This window comes from Nothoprocta perdicaria, unplaced genomic scaffold, assembly GCF_003342845.1.
Source record: "Nothoprocta perdicaria isolate Ctin4 unplaced genomic scaffold, notPer1 scaffold_86, whole genome shotgun sequence".
NCBI classification, from domain to species: domain Eukaryota; kingdom Metazoa; phylum Chordata; class Aves; order Tinamiformes; family Tinamidae; genus Nothoprocta; species Nothoprocta perdicaria.
Genome location: NW_020456154.1, coordinates 3,131,012 through 3,147,498, shown reverse-complemented (window position 1 = coordinate 3,147,498; position 16,487 = coordinate 3,131,012). Strand labels below are relative to the sequence as shown.

The 16,487-nt window shown below is 39.2% G+C and overlaps 1 protein-coding gene across 1 annotated transcript; it reads left to right on the top strand.

The window, feature by feature from the left end:
• Nucleotides 1–1,413: 1,413 nt before the first annotated feature.
• On the top strand, nucleotides 1,414–8,162 carry PVALB (parvalbumin). The gene is made up of 4 exons (XM_026052251.1): nucleotides 1,414–1,590; nucleotides 3,579–3,711; nucleotides 4,091–4,200; nucleotides 7,941–8,162. Exons 1-4 carry the CDS (start codon nucleotides 1,530–1,532, stop codon nucleotides 7,967–7,969), a joined length of 333 nt encoding a protein of 110 aa, XP_025908036.1. The 5' UTR covers nucleotides 1,414–1,529; the 3' UTR covers nucleotides 7,970–8,162.
• The last annotated feature ends 8,325 nt before the right edge of the window (nucleotides 8,163–16,487 follow it).

Below are 16,487 nucleotides of genomic sequence, written 5' to 3'. Positions count from 1 at the left end.
CAGATCCTCTTCTGCTGGACATCAGAGGAAGGCGCCTTTAATCTGCAGAGATAGTGTCGGCTCCCGTATCCATCCCCGTTGTTTGTCCTTGGAGCAGACAAAACCTCTCGCGTATCTCAGGAAACAGGATGGGGAAAATCCAAGGGGAGAAAAACGACAGTCCTTCCCACTTTTTTTTTTTTTTTTTTTTTTTTTAAGACCCCAATGTCACCTCCTCCTCCGTACTTCTGTGGCACGCTAATGACTCACTCGTTAAAGCTGAACCTGGGCCGCGAGGAAGGGGGCAAGGAAGAGAGGCTTGCACTCTGAAGGAGCCCTGAGGAATTAGTGAAAGAGTGAAATGAGAGGGAAGGGAGGTGGCTTGTTTTTTTTCAGCTGCCTCCTCCTTTTTTGAGGCCACTCTCTCCCGGTCTCTCTCAGGACAACGGTGCAATTGCGTCAGTGGGAAGGAGCGGTGGTACCGGGCTGCATCTGCYGCTGCCAGTGTAGGGATCCTGCAGCCTCCGCGCTTCCCTCCCCCGCCTTGCCTTACCCGGAGATGCCAATATTCCTGCGGAGATTTGCCCTACTACTGGGCCCTGGCATTGGCTGCCTCAACCTAATGGCTCCTGCCCAAACTCGGAATATAAATTGGACTAGCTGCCGTATTTTATGTGAAAGAAAAAGGGCGCAGTTTCTCAGAGAAGACAAATCTAAAAAATCTATCCGATTTCCTAAATGTTTTGTCCACTCTATCGACAGTTTCAGGCAGCGCCCAATGCCAGCTAAGGGCCCRACCACTGCACAAGAACAACATTTAAGAGCGCTGTCACCTCGCATYTCCTTTCACCATACTATATCATGCAATATTCTGCAGCATATTGTGCATTACAAATGGGATCCGTAGGATTCGCAGGGATGTGCTAATTAATTCAGTGAGGATGATGCTTAATATGGACTGGCCCCAAAGAAACGAGGTCTGAAAGCAGTATGTGTGTGGAGGGGGGTACAAAGGGGGACACTTCTGAAGTGTCTGAACATTAAGACAAATGCTCAAAATCCACTTTTGCTTCCTGGCCTCGAGAGCAGCTTCAAGCTTGGCATACGCTGCAGTTCTCCACTCCTCAGCGGACGTAACTGGTAAAGCAGGTCTTGACTTCCTAAAATGAAGARGATCTGCCCTGCACAGCTAGTCCTCGCACCGCACCTGCGGACTTGACCTTGGCACAACTCCCCTCCTCCCGCCGCCCGCAGCAGCCTCTGGCAGCGCTCCAGCCTTCCCGGGGCTGCCCCCGCTCGCAGCCTCCCCGCAAGCCGCTCCGCACCGCGGCTCGGTGCCTCCTCGCGGGGTGTGCGCGGCGCCCCGCGGGGCGGAGAGCGGCAGCCCGCGGCGCGGAGCCGCACGGCGAGCCCGGGAGCTGGCGCGGGGCCAGCCCTGCCCGGCGCGCCGTCCCCGCGCAGCACTGCAGCTCTGGTCATATGAGCAGGAATGATGAGGGAAGCACTTTTTAATCTGTTCGCACTTGCTTCCCTCTTCAAACAGTTGCAAGATGAGTATGACTGACGTGCTCAAAGCTGAGGATATCAAGAAAGCTGTGGAAGCCTTTACAGGTGAGTGCTGCTTTTTTTCCTCTTTTTTCTTTTTTTTTCCTTTTTTTTTCTTTCATTTTTTTTTCTTTTGTTTTTCTTTCTCCCTCTCCTCAGCAAAAGAAGTGCATTTATTTCAGCTGAGGGAAGATTAGAGGACCTTACTAGATAAAATAATAATAGTAATAATAATACTAATAATTGAGGAAGTGCAGCGAAAGCATGATGGGATTATCAAGTGCAGGGCTGCATTCTCTGCAAAGTTGCGCTGTGCCTTTCAGGGACGAAATGCTCCTTCTTTCTAAAGGAGAGCGAGCGGTAACTGCAGGCAGATTTTGCTACTCGCAACGGGATACTTACAAAGGGAGAAAAGCCCTAGGTCACTCAGGGTGGCTTTTGTCCTGATGGGCGATAGGGTGGTCAGCCAGGACACCGGCAGCTTCCAAATCTCCAGAAATTCAGCTTCAAGTATTGCAGAATTATTTCTCTTTTTAAGGAAGAATCGCTTTTTTTATTTTTTTTTTCCCTCTGGGCACTCCCCAGGTGTTTCTTTCTTTCTTTCTTTTTTTTTTTTTTTTTTTTTTTTTTCCGGGATGGGGCAGGGCACAGCCGTAATACAAGTTAGTGCACTGCCCGGCTGCAGAAGCTTCATGCAGAACAAATGGCTGCAATAGCCAGTAAGACTCTTTGGGATATTCCCCATCCCTCCCCTTCACTCGAGACCCCCGGGGGGCAGAAATCCCCCCGGTACAGTTTCAAGTACTTATTAAGGTTGCTCCCCAAAAAAGTCCCCACACCGCCCAGCACAGCAGCCTCCTCCTCTCCTTGTCTGTGCGATGACCTTCCCGAACAGGCAAAAGCACCAAGTCAGCTCAGCCCAGGAAGCTCAGCAGCCGGAGAGTCACAAGGAGCAACAAACTGCCCTGCTCCATCCAGCAGCTTATTTTTTTTTCTCCCTCCTCGTTAGCTTCCATTGTCCTAGGGAAGTCCCGGAGCAGATGCAAAGAGCAGCCGCTCGCAACAGACCTCAGCCAAGTGCATCCCGAGCGAGCAGGTCGCCTGGGTTTTGTGCAATAGGAAAAGCTGCTGCGGGAATAAGGATGTAAATAAATAAATAAATAAATAAATAAATAAATGAAATCCCACAGCACGACTCGGAGGTCACTGCACCGGGCTTCCCTAACACCCGTCCAGGTGTTGTCCGCTAACAACCCTGCGCGGGTGGGGACAAAGGCGGGCGCGGTGAAAGGACAGGAAAGGTCGCGCACCAGGTAAGCTAATTCATCTCCCCSCCAGTGCCCGGGGCTCCTGCCTCTCCCCGGTCCTCCTGCTTCACGAGGGCTTGGAGGCAGCGGCGCGCTCTCCATCGCAGGCTCCGAGCTTGCGAGGCGCTGCCGCACATGCCTTCAGTGGCAGAGAGGCAATGCTGACTTCCAGGAAACCTTCAGGGGACACGCAGAGGAACGAAATGCGCGGGCGCTCCGGAACAGTTCTCGCCAACGTGGRGCTCCGTGGTCAAGCAAGAGCAGCGCGCTTTGCTTTTTGCTGTTGCTTATTTATTGAGTTTGCTTGGAAATGGCAGGAAGTGTTACACGTAATCTGGTAGCTAGGGGTCACCTTTAAGAGAATGTTCTTAGCATAAAAACAGTTCACTAACCTGAACAGAAAAAAAAAAAAAAAAAAAAAATTCTTGCAGTTCAGACACTGCAAAGAGGAGATAGAGGTTAGACTTGAGTTCCCAGTTCTGTCACACAGACTTTCTGTGTGACCTTGGGCAAGCACCTTCATTCCTCTGTACCTCTGCTCTTCATCCAGTACCTCTCTCATCAGTTGTTCATTTAAATTACAGTGTCTTTGAGGCATGGGCTGGTACAGCTCCTACCACAGCTCGGTTTTGGGACATGGTTTTGTCTCCCATGGTAGGATATGCAGCAGTAAGGAAGAAAACTATGGTACGTGTATATGTCTCAATAATTTTTCTAAACAGTTCTCTCCATTTTCATCCCTTGTAGCTGCTGAATCTTTCGACTACAAGAAGTTTTTCGAGATGGTAGGACTGAAAAATAAGAGCCAGGAAGAAGTGCAGAAGGTTTTCCGCATTATTGATAAGGATCAAAGYGGCTTCATTGAAGAGGAAGAATTAAAGTAAGCAAAAAAAATAAAATTCTTAAGTCTAATTTCCTATTTTCTTTTTATTTAAAAAATGTATATGATAGAACACAAGTATTCTGACTTTTTTTTTCTATGATCATTTGTTTTCTGATTGTGTGATCTAAAGTATGTCAGAAGTAACTAGGTGTGGTTTTTACTGCAGAACAGCCAAAACACACAACTGATCTACACTTGATAGTTCTTCAGTGAAATGAAGTTYCAGGGCAGAGCCCTCCTCCTGAATGTTTAAAGAAGGTCCACAGCAGAGGCATCAGTCCTAGATTCCATCTCAAATATTAAAACAAGGGTACAAATAAATGCAAAGTGAATCTGTTCTTAACAAGCTTTTCCTTTTTCTATGTCTTTTCCTTAGGTTTATCCTGCAGGGCTTTCTTCCGAGTAGCAGAGACCTCTCAGACAAAGAAACAAAGGCTCTTATGGCTGTTGGAGATAAGGATGGTGATGGTAAAATTGGCATGGATGGTATGTAACTAAAGAAAAAAACTTTTATAGCAGAAATCCAATGTTGCTCTTACATGAAAGGATTGAGTAAGCCTAAGGCTCTCACTACAGCTATGACCTTCTGAAGGGCAAAATTTGGACTTAGCAAGTCTTGCTATATATGCCACAGCTTGCAAACTTCATGGGAAAACAGACACTAGAGGGGGCAAGAGTTTACAAAACCCAAAACTTAATGCACAATACAGAACAGGAGGTAGTACCTGATCCAACTTATACCTTAATCATTTAATTTGTTCTGTTGACCTCATGGACCTCTGGGAGCTCATGGACCTCGAGACTGACTAAAAATCACCATGGAGAAAAAGAGGGGAACCCTCCCCTCCCCAAAGCTGAGTACCAACTTGCTTGGTAAATAGGAAAATAATGCAAGATTTTGGATGATTTAGCAAGCAAGTTCTTAAAATTCAAAGTACAGTCAGTCAGCTAAGGAACTATACACCAACTGTGTAGGTGACTTCTGCTAGTGTTTATGCAGATCTTCATAGCTAAGAAAACCTGTCACTCTCTCTGAGAAAAGAACATTTTCACTCATAACTTTTCTAAAAAAAAATTGCTCTTTTCTACTACCCCTTGGGATAAATTGAATTAGTCTGCACATAGAGGGGAAAAAAAAAAAAAAAAAGAACAGGTAAATGGAGAAATGTATCGCTGAAAAACTCTGAAAGAGTCACCGAGAGATGCATAATTTTTCCCTATTGCAGCAGTGCAGGAGAGAATGGCAGGCATTTGTGGCCAGAGTACAAAACCATCATTAAACAACAACAAATTTCTAAGTTTCCCCCCTATTGAAAGGCCATATGTTAGGTATGTTCCCTGATTTCTGGGCTTTAGAAAAGGGTCTCTAAATAAAGAGAACAAAAGGCAAGAATGAGGGTAGCTAAGAGCGTCCTACTTTAGGATTTGGAGAAATGACAAATCAAAACATCCACTGACATATTAGCCAGGTGATATGTTAGCCCACTGCCATATCAGTTACTGCGATCCTGTTTCTAATCTAAAGCTTCTTAAGTTGTCAGAGCATGATGATATCACATTAGCAGAAGAGAAATTGTGAATCATCCAGGGAAGTTCCTGCTGAACTTTAACAGCATTACTGAACCTAGCAAGTGTCCTTATTCAAGATACTTTCACATGATTTATTAAATGAGTTCTTATACTCATTAAAATTAGTGACATATTAAGGGGCAAGATTTTCAGAAGAAAGATTGATTCAGGTAAGTAAGTTTACAGTGGGCAGCCTGACAACAGATTTTTTTCAGTAATCCCCTAGTAGCAATTCCTTCTTCTCCTATACCTTATTTATTTATTTGCTTATGTTTGCTTGTGTTATAAAATAGMTGAGTGTAAATGATTATTTACTAAGTTTCCAAAAGAGAGTTTTTATTGTGAAAGATAACGTAGAAAACAAAACTTGACCACAGAAATCACCAACCCACTACATATTGATTGTAATTATAGCTCGTACTTCAGTGAAATACTACAGGGTGAACGTTAGGATGGAATACGCTAGTAAGCTATACTAAGCACAACGAAATAATCCTCTCCTTTTAAATCAAAGCTTTGACGTAAGATAACTGGTAAATTATGTTAGATGCCCAAATATCCCAAATTCTTGTAATTGGAAACTGTAGTTTGTACAAAGAGAGATATAACTTAATTTAGTTTGGAAARGGAATTACAACTGAAAAAGAGGATGCAATCAATCAAAAAGAGTATCTCACTAACAGGTGACTCAGAAGCAAAACAATTTTCTAAGAATGACCAACAGACAGGCTGCAATACAACGTGTTTTGTGTTAGCAACTTTCCATGTACCAGTRGGGTTTCTAACAGTGTTCCCAAAAGCCATCTGCAGTGGGTTAATCACTTCAGTTACTTTCACCTAACTTTGAAGAACAACAAACAAGTTTTAGAAAGCTATTARCTTTGTAAGTATTTGAAATATTTACATCTGTCAAACACATTGAAAATACTGGGGAAAGTATAGTGTGTGCAGCACTTATTCATGACAGGTCACTTTATAGTTTTTCTGATATCAGGAAATACCCCTGAAATATATGACCAATACAGTAATAATATCACTATCATGATAAACAATAAGACATATTTGGCTACAAATATGAATAACCTTTCCTAAATATATTCCACAGACAAAACTTGTTATTAAACAAGTTAAAAAGGACTCAGCTAAGCTGTAGAAACTATAACAACATATTCTAACAGAATATGCAGTTGTTTTTCTACTTTCAGAAAGATTTCGTCCATTTGTCATTCGAGTTTCAGCTCTGTAGGATTTATTCCCAAGCACTTGATTATCACATCCTTTCGCATTTTCTTCCCAGAATACTCTTGTTTTCAAACACAAGGGCTTCATTTTACCTCTTAAATTCATTTTGTAACACACTCAGTCTATGTACTCACCACATCCAGGATTTATACATGTTTCCTGTTAAGTATTTGGCATCACTAATCCTAATTTGGATTTACATCTTTCAAAATAATGGACAAAGTGGATTTAATTTGAATCCTCTGACATTTTTATTTCTCAGTCTGGTTTGCCAGGATTTGGCAAAATGTTTTTTGGATGCATCTACCATAAGGTATAGCATGGTAAGAATTTTTTTTGAGCTAAGCATTTTTTAATTGATCAGAATTTTCTTACAAATATCCAATTTATAACTTTATTTTTCTTGGTTGCAAGACATTACTCCTCACTACATCAAACCTCACTAATTTTCTCAAGTCTCTACAGATGACTACATCCTCCTCCTGTCATTTTCCTCTCAGCTGATTATGTTAAGCCCATAAACCACTCTCTCTATACATGCTCTAATCCTTTTATCTTATTTTTCTTCCACTTCTTGGGATTCCCTCCAGTTTGTCAGTTTTAATGCTCTGAGGCGCACACAGCTGTGCAAGGTTTTCTCATGGGTGACTACTCCAAGGAGTTAGGAATTATAACTTCCTTGGGCAATGTACTATTCAGAACACAGTATGCCAAGCAGCTACTCACTGAGATGCAGATGTGCCTTCTCTATGCTTTATTATSCTGTTGAAAGACACACTACATTCCAAAGCATAGAACAACCCCAAACTGCAAACATTTATGTAAGTATTATGGATACAGCACTGATGAAAGTAGGCAAAATCCTGGCCCTATACACTCCAAGGATTTTTTGTCATTACCATCAGTGTGGTCAACATTGCTGTTTAGGTTTTTACTTCAAAGAGAGTATGAACCTTGTGATTTTGTAATCTGTCATTTTCAGTCAATTTGCCTTTGTCAAATCAAGTTTGAATGCAACATATGTACCATATAAGGACACAAGTACTCCAAAACACTCGTTAATGAGTATTTTTGCCAAACTCTAATATAAAGAAAATTTACTTAATTCCAAAATTTAATTTCTAGTTCTTAACTTCATCTCAGTGAGATTTACAGGGAACTAATYAAGCTCCTCAGATGAACAACTCTGGACACTCTTCATGGTCTGCCATGTACAGAATCTCTTCTTTACYCTCAAAAAATGCTTTCATTTCACTGTAAGAGTTCCTACATTTTATTTTCAGTTTACCTTGAATTTCTTTCTTCTATTGTTATTGTGATATTCCTGCTAAATTAGTGATTCTGTAGTCATTGTAATATGCTTGCTTTTTACTTCTTAAAAAATATTATTTTAAAATAATTTTTCCTTTCTCCAGAATTTGCAACTATGGTGGCTGAATTATAAAGGCTTTGACCAATGCAAACCCTTCATCTATCCTTCAATGCCCAATTCCAACCACCTCCTGCTGACTGCTTTGGCTCCTGTTCTATTTAATTATGTTATTTTATACTCCAGCTCTCTTCTCTGCAATCCTGTAACTCTGTAATTGTGCTGAAAGATACTGTTAAAATAATAAAGGTCACATCAATCCAGGCTTTATTCTCTCTCACTATGTCTGGTTTCTCCTTTCATGTAGTCTTGGTGTACATTAAGAGAAACGGAAATTTGTTTTTGCTCATTTTTGCTGACAGTCCTGCTGCTTTTCCCTAATTAAAGTTGGAAGAATTTTTTTAAAGCATTTGGTATAAAACCTGTGTACAATAAGTCATTCAGTCTAAATTCTCAATTGTGCCAAACCTGACTGCATTATTTTTAAGCCATCCCTGCTAAATAGATGCATACTCATACCCTGGAAAATCTCTAGTGATGGCAATTACCCAACTCCATTTGGCAGTTTGTTCTTTTGACTGTTGCAGCTATAAAGATTTCCTAATACTTAACCTACATCTTTCCTACTGCATTTCTTTTTGATCAGTGATTTGATTCTTGTTTTTATTAAAATTTGTTAAATTTGTCTGGTGCAATGAGATTTTTTGTTTAAAAGCCTGCCAGGAATATCAGTTGCTACCAACTATGCATGAGGGTAACCTCAGACTATTGAAATCACTTTTAAATTACAGGCTATGTTTACTAGCAACATTAAACCAATGTCTAGAARAGTAATAATGGACTTCTCAAAAGAAACAGCATGACGAATTTCTGAGAAGGGGGCACTTGATATTCACCATCGAAGTTTAGCTGTGAAGTTACAGTTGACCGTCTCCCTGTTAAAATAGTATATCAAAAAATCCTATGACAAAACATAGATCTTCTAAAACTTCCAAAAACGGGTGAACATATTTTGAATTACAAATGAGAAATTGAGATTTGAGGCGAAAAAATAATCAGCCACAGTAAGCCAAGGAGAGAGCCAAGAAATAAACCCTTGCTGTCCAACTCATACCACAGTAACTTTGACTTCAAGCTACTCTTTATTCTCCTTTTTGTTGGTTTGCTTAAACAAAGGTTAAGGGGTGGTGTTGAAAAGTCACTTCAGCAGCATCTTCCTCACACCTTCCCAGACCATTGATTACTATTGAGAAGAAAAAGAAGGACATTTCTCATTTGTGGATGCCAATCTGCTCCCTCCAGCAAATTGTTCCATTCTGATTTAATATCAGTAATTTAGTATTAACACAAAGATAAAAGACCAAAACCCTGACACCATCACTCTGTACAGAATATCATTCTGTGCGGCAATGATTTACCAGTGCTACTTGGGAAGCAAAAAATACCCGTACCTAAAGCTATTCACTCTATAAKAGCTCACATGAAAGATTTTGTTGCGGCTGTTGTTCATTCAGAATAAATCCTCTGCTTTTGCACAATGTATGTCTGGGTATGAGGAATGTATTCATTTTTAAATAATCTAAATAAAGTCAATAAAMATGGATTGCAAAAAGGAAAGACCGTTTTCTCGGCAGCTGCTGACCTCAAGTGGTAAAAATGTCTAATTACAACAGCATTATGGCGCTGAAGATCCTTGTCCCAGTTACTAGAATATCACAAATGAAATCCATGGTATCACAGAATGGACACATACATGACGATCCAAGCACAGTATGGCTCTAGTCTTTTATATTCTCTTTCTGTTCTTTGAACCAGTAAAGATTTATTTTTAAAGCGTTTCTGTATGGCATGCAATCTCAARTTTTATCCAGAATTTTACAAAACGAAAACATCAACACAGCCATTATGAGTTTGAAAATTTATTTATAATATATTGTGCATAATAAGTATGTTAAGCCAGTATTAATACAGGTTGTTTGAAGGCTTAGAAGTTTGAAGGCATTTGAAGAWTCATGATTCCTAAATCAATATGCTTTCATGTTATTCTCTCATTAACTCCTGCACAAGCAATGGAAAGCAAGCTTAAGATCTGATTTGGCCTGAAAATTTTCTATTATGTAATGATATATCCTGATGTAATGATATATCTAAAGAAATATCCTTTTATTTTCAAACTGAAAAAAAAATAATTACAGTGTGGATACCACTTAAATTGAATAAGAATAGCTCCAAAATATCACCTTCATTTTTCATGGTAGATGGCACTTTATCCTATAAACATGAATTAATATTTCTCTATCCATGCATTTGTACATTTTATTTGAATGTGCTACAGTATATGCAGGTTCTATGTAGGCAGAAATCTCATAAAATATGTTTTAAAATAGATTTTTCTTAAATGCATTTTAAAAACAAAATTTAACTTCCAATGTTTCACACATGYATCACTAAAATAAAATAAAATAGTCCCAATCAGGTATCTTACATAAATCAATTTCTGCCTGAACCTAAAATTATTGTAATTACAATTTATCTAACTCAGTACTTAGATTCTTGCTGTCCTATACGAAATGTTCAGAATTTTCCTGATTGACTCTGCTAGGAGGAAGTGGCTCAAAATTTTAACAAATTTGAATAAAATATTTTAAATTACAATAAAACAAGCAATATAACATATTACATATACAAAACATTAAAATATTAATTCTCACTTAACCTCCATTTTAAAGTATTGAAGACTCTCAAAGAATCTGATAATAAAATTAGAGAAAATATGATTTGCACAAAATTAAATCAAGCTTTCATCATAGGCTATTGATTATAGTAGGCTTAACATATATAGAAAATCCACATTACTCTGTATTGCATTATTTCATATAGAAAATAGTTTTATTTTCACAGAGATAAGCAAAGAGGCAAGGTTTTTTTCTAAGAAACATATATCTTGAATTTCTTAGCTGGCATTTTACATCTTCTCTGCTCTCCTAAGCAGTAAATGTTCTGTAATTTTCTCCACTATTGTAATAAAATAAAGGTCATAAAACACCAAATTCAGCCAACACGTTGAAAATTCAGTCTTAGGCAACAAGTACTTATCTTTACCTTAGATAGGCAGACAGCATTTCATGATTAGACAAAATTTTTTAAAAAAAAATCTGTAAATTGCTTTTATTCGTAAAAAAAAAAAAAAAAGACGGTAGTTGTTCACACTGCCATTATATGTTGCCAGGGAAGGAATGCAGCACTCTTTCAACTACAACTCAAAAAGAGCCAAAAATCCACAAGTCTTAAACAAAGAGTAATTTTCTACCAAATGACAAATTAAAACCATATATAACGTGTTTGCATTAATCAAACACTATYAATCCTTAACATGCCTTAGATCACCATTACCAAACTTTTAACTAACAAATTCCCAGCTCTTTATGTTCTACATAGTCTTTTAGAGCTCTTAAGTGAGTTTCCTACATCAGCAATTTTTTGCACTGGCTATTTTGGGAAACAATGGATTGGAGATCCATCCATTTTGCCAGAGCTAAGACTGATATTTACAATCTAAACATCAGTCCTGAGCTCATCCCTGTAAACCTACGGTCTCATGATTGCTTCTACCCTTTGGACACTTCCTCAAGTCAAAGTTGGCTTATTTGCTTTTTTGTCTTCTCTTACTTCACAACTTTTGGGGGGAAATAAGGACATTTTCCCTTGTTTCTAAATACTTTCAAACACTAGAAACACAGTTCGCACTCTCAGCAACAGACAAATATTTTTATCAAAGCTTTTCTACTATTGGTGTCTATACATGGATAGTATTCTATTCAAAACAGAGTTAACATTGTTATTGCTATGGAATTAAATACTGCAGCTGTGCAAAATATTTGAAATAAGTTCTCCACAAATTAGCCTCCACAAAATAACTCAAGGCTRAAAATTATGAATTATACAAGGCTCAGAAAGGACACAAAATTGTCCACAAAACGTTTATTAGTGAGCAGAAAGCACAAAACAGCTCCATTTGGCTGCAATCTCCCAGGCTATGATTAAGTGGTCAGTGGATGGAAAATTCATTATTTCTTCTATAAATCAATTGCAAATGATAGAGAAATGATATGGCATACAATAATACATCAAAATTAAGCTGTGATTAAAGCATGTGCTAACATTCCTGTGTTAATTATACTCAGAAACCAGGGGTGACAAAGAATCATAGAATTATGTTTGGAAAAGACTTTCAGGTCTCATCACTGAATCTGGAGACAGTGACTCCACCACTTCCCTGGGCAGCCCGTTCCAACGCTTGAATGCTCTTACCATGTAGAAGTTTTCCCTCATGTCAAACCTGAACCTTCCCTGGTGCAACTTGGGGCCATTTCCTCTGGTCCTATTGGTAGTTTGTTTTAGAGAACAGATCAGCCCCAAAGATAGCAGAGCATAGGATCTGTTCTATATCAGTGACTAGAATGTTTCCTCTAGGTTCTGGATTCTGCTCCTGGAAACACATACTTAAACCTGATCTGCTGCACAGTGACACCTCCATTCTGAGAAAGTATTTTGGCAAATGCTCTTATTCAGAGACCTACACTTTAGAAATTCAGGAACTCTACATAGCTCCAAAATACTTAATGACTTTTCTTCTTAACAAAAAAAAAAAAAAAAAAAAAAAAAAAAAAAAAAAAAAAGCTTTAAAAAAAAAAAGAAAAGAAAAAGGGAAGCAAAACATATCATGATGATCATAGCTATGCACATAAGAGATCAATTGTCATAATTTCCCAGACAGTGAGATTTGTAGTGTGGACTTACATATTTCACAATGGAGAAAGTACATTTCTGATTGGTGCACTCATTAGTAAAGTAACAAAGCTTATCAAAGGTTAATACAGATTTTAAGACAGAAGCAATATAAATGCAAATATTAGAATCCCCTCTCCAGCCAGTGACAGAAAAACTGACAGAAACGGCAGCAGCTACAAAAATAGAAAAATGGATCAGGGTATCCAAATAAAAATACTGGAGGGCATTTAATCACAGAATGGTCAAGGTTGGAAGGGCCCTCTAGAGATCATCTAATTCAACTCCTTTGCTCAAGTAAGGTCACTTAGCATGTTTCCAACACATCACAGGAAACAGGTTGTGGGGTCTTTATCCTTGGAGATACTCAAAAGCTGCCTGGACACAATCCTTGGAAGAAGGTGTTGATATGAAAAGTAAATTCTGCTTAGTTTTTAGTAAATTCTGCTTAGATCTACACAACATTAAGAGTTTCTACGTGATGTGTCAGAGTTCAGATAAACTATCCCTGACTAAAACTTTGGGTAATATTGCTAAAAACTAAGCAGAATTTACTTTTCATATCAACACCTTCTTCCAAGGATTGTKTCCAGGCARCTTTTGAGTATCTCCAAGGATAAAGACCCCACAACCTGTTTCCATGCTCAGTCACCCCCACAATAAAGAAGCTTTTCCTCATCTTGTCCCTATTGGCCACAAGGGCACATTGCTGGCTCTTGGTAAACTTCCTGTCAACCAAGACTCCAAGGTCCTTCTCCAGAGAGCTGCTTTCCAGAAGGTCAGTCCCTAGCCTGTGCATGGAGTTATTCCTCCCTAGGTGCAGGACCTTGCACTTGCTCTTGTTGAACAATCATGAGGTTCCTCTCCACCTACCTCTTCAGCGTGTCTAGGTCTCTCCCTCATCTACCCAGCCAGTTAAACCATCATAGAAGGCCATCAGAATGATTAATGATTACCTCTTGGTGAATCCACTTTGACTACWCCCAATCATCTTTTTTTATCCTTCACATGCCTAAAGATGACGTGCAGGATGAGCCACTTCATTCTACCTCCAGGAACGCAGGTGAGGCTGACTGGTCGGTCGTTTMCTGGGTCCTCCTTCTTGTCCCTTTTAAAGAATGGAGTGGCTTTCTTCCAGCCCTCAGTCACCTCTCCTGCTATTTTAAAGATGAGGAAGGGTGGCCAAGCAATGAACCAGATCCCTCAGCACTCATGAGTGTATCCCATCAGGTCCACGGATTTGAGGGTGCCAAGTTTGCCTAAATGATCTCTAACTCAATCACCTCCAATCAAGGAGATTTTCCTTCCTCCAGACTTTCTCTCTTGTCTTAGGGCTTGGGATTCCTGAGGGCTGGTCTTTKCAGTAAAGCCTGAAACAAAGAAGGCAATCAGGAGCTCTGCCTTCTCAATATCCTTCATCATCAGGGCACTCATCCTATTCAGCTGTGGACTCAYATTTTCCCTAGTTTTCCTTTTTCCACTGATGTATTTCAAGAAGCTTTTCATGTCCCCTCTACTTGACTTCTTACTCATAGGAATGCACTGATCTCCAGCTTGGAGGAAGTAATTCCTGGATACTGGTCAGCTGTCTTTCCCTCCCTTCTACTCCCCTGCTTCTACCCTTCCTTCCAGGGCCCTAACCCATAGGATTCTTTCCAGAAAGTGTTCTCTGGAAATAAGTTTACAGAACGCACACTTAGAAAAGCAGATGTTTCTTTATAAATTTATTTGCTTTTCCATACAGGAAAAGAAAAGGGAAAGCATCTTGGCAATGCCTAACTCAGAATGTTCAGCCTTTACAACATCAATTCTATGAGATCCTAGTCTGAACAATTAATGGTTTGTGTACAAGAATACAGAKAGTTTCACTAGTGTGACAGTGGTCCAACACTGGCATTAATGACTGCTAACTTAGGCCTTCAGGCAGTAAGAATATGGAAAAGTTGAACATTAATTGCAACATCTCCAGTGCAGAACTTCTAGAGAGGTAGAAAGGGACCAAGGAACAGAGGTCAAATGCCTARTATAACTATTGAAAGGAAGAGTCATATATTACTGAAGAGATGAATTAACWTTGGAAAAACATTCAAACACTCAAAAAGTGGCATCTTCAGGTTTTGGAAACATTGCACAGGAAGATTTTATTAGTTTAATTTTTGAATTATTAAACTTTGCTTTCAGTATCTCTAACACCATCCAGTTTAGYAAAAGCATCGCTAAAAAGATCCTGAAAGTAACATCAAATTATAAAGTATTCTTATTACTGCCTGCTTTAATATAAAGAGGAATCACAATTATGTGGCTGTGCTAATTTCTACTTCCTTATGCAGATGAATGAAGCTTTTCTATTTTAACACATTTGCATTCCTCCCCTCCCCCGAAAGCATTTTCAATTTTGCTGGATACAGCAGAACTGCATTTACTCCTTCAGCTAYAATGGACTGCTGAAATAAAGCTATTGCCCAGCACCTGCTCTTAGTCAGACAGCTCAAATCAGAGGTTAGGGGAAAAAAAAGAAAAGATTTTATGTCATTGTAATGCAAGTCTCCTTTTAGCTTTGCTGCAGTCAGTGTTCAATTATGTTCTGCAACAATCTCCATTACTAGAGCCAGCATTTTTCGGTCCCTCCTTGCATGCATTTACTTTCTTGTTCACATATGATAGTATTCCTAGCAAAGTAGAGGAGCTTTAAAAGAAATCTGCCAATATATTTAATGAGCCTACATCTTTTTTTGCCCATTSAGAATCCTAGGATTCAAGTGCATTCTCAATTTGCAAGCTCCAAAGGAATATAACTGATGCAATATAACACGTTATAGATTAAATTACAAATTGCCCTTCTCTGGAGGTTTGATGGGTCAAAATTAACCTGAAATTTAATATACTCTTTTGAATACAAAACTCACAGCAGGTAATAAAGGAGGGACCTCATGCATTCTTTTCGGGATGTACTCCATTTTTACAGGCTTGGGATTCTTCTCATTCAGAATTTTTATTAGTTCAGTCTGCAGCCAGGATTTGTAAGACTTCATCGGAAGCAGGAATGAGCACCCTGTTTTTGCAGAAACAAAAAGAGGCAGAGAGTTATTCTAGCTAGGCACAACAGCGAATGGGAAGGAACTAGCTAATGCAAATAGCTACTGCAAATGCAGGAGGGCTGTCTTGCTTTTGAAGCATGAGAGCAGCAACACACGGGCAAAGAGCTCTGGGATGGAGGCCAGGGGGTGAAGCGTACTGAAACTCAGGGTCTGGGATTTGAGGTGAAAGGAATCTAGAGCTGGAAGGACTGGAGATGCCCACAGGGAGGATTTTAAAAGCTCGAAGTAGGAGAAGTTTAATTCTAATATAAATACACTGTAATAAGGTGACCTTGAAAAGAAAGGACACGGATATGGTAGACAAGTTTGTGTCAAAAAATAACCTTTGCGGTAAGTGCAGATGACAGAAGGCAAATARTGTTCAGAAATCTTCCAGTTTTATTGGAAGTTTCAAATATTTTTCTTTTTCTTCTCCCATTAATGCTTTGAGTCCTGAAGTCACATGACAGGCTCCGTTTTTAGGAAGGGGAAAAAAAAACTTTAAGAGTCATGCCCTCATGAAAAAAGTCTTGAAAACATAAAGCCTAAGACTTCACACAGAATATAAAACAAAATTCATATCTTCAATAAATCTCATGATTTTATTGTAATTTTTCTTATACTTTTAAAATACTTTAAATAGCACTAATGTAAACCTAGCAGTTGCTGTCTAAGCACTTGCAGCAGCAGCTAGAGATCCAAAATATATTCCCAGCTGATATCATGAT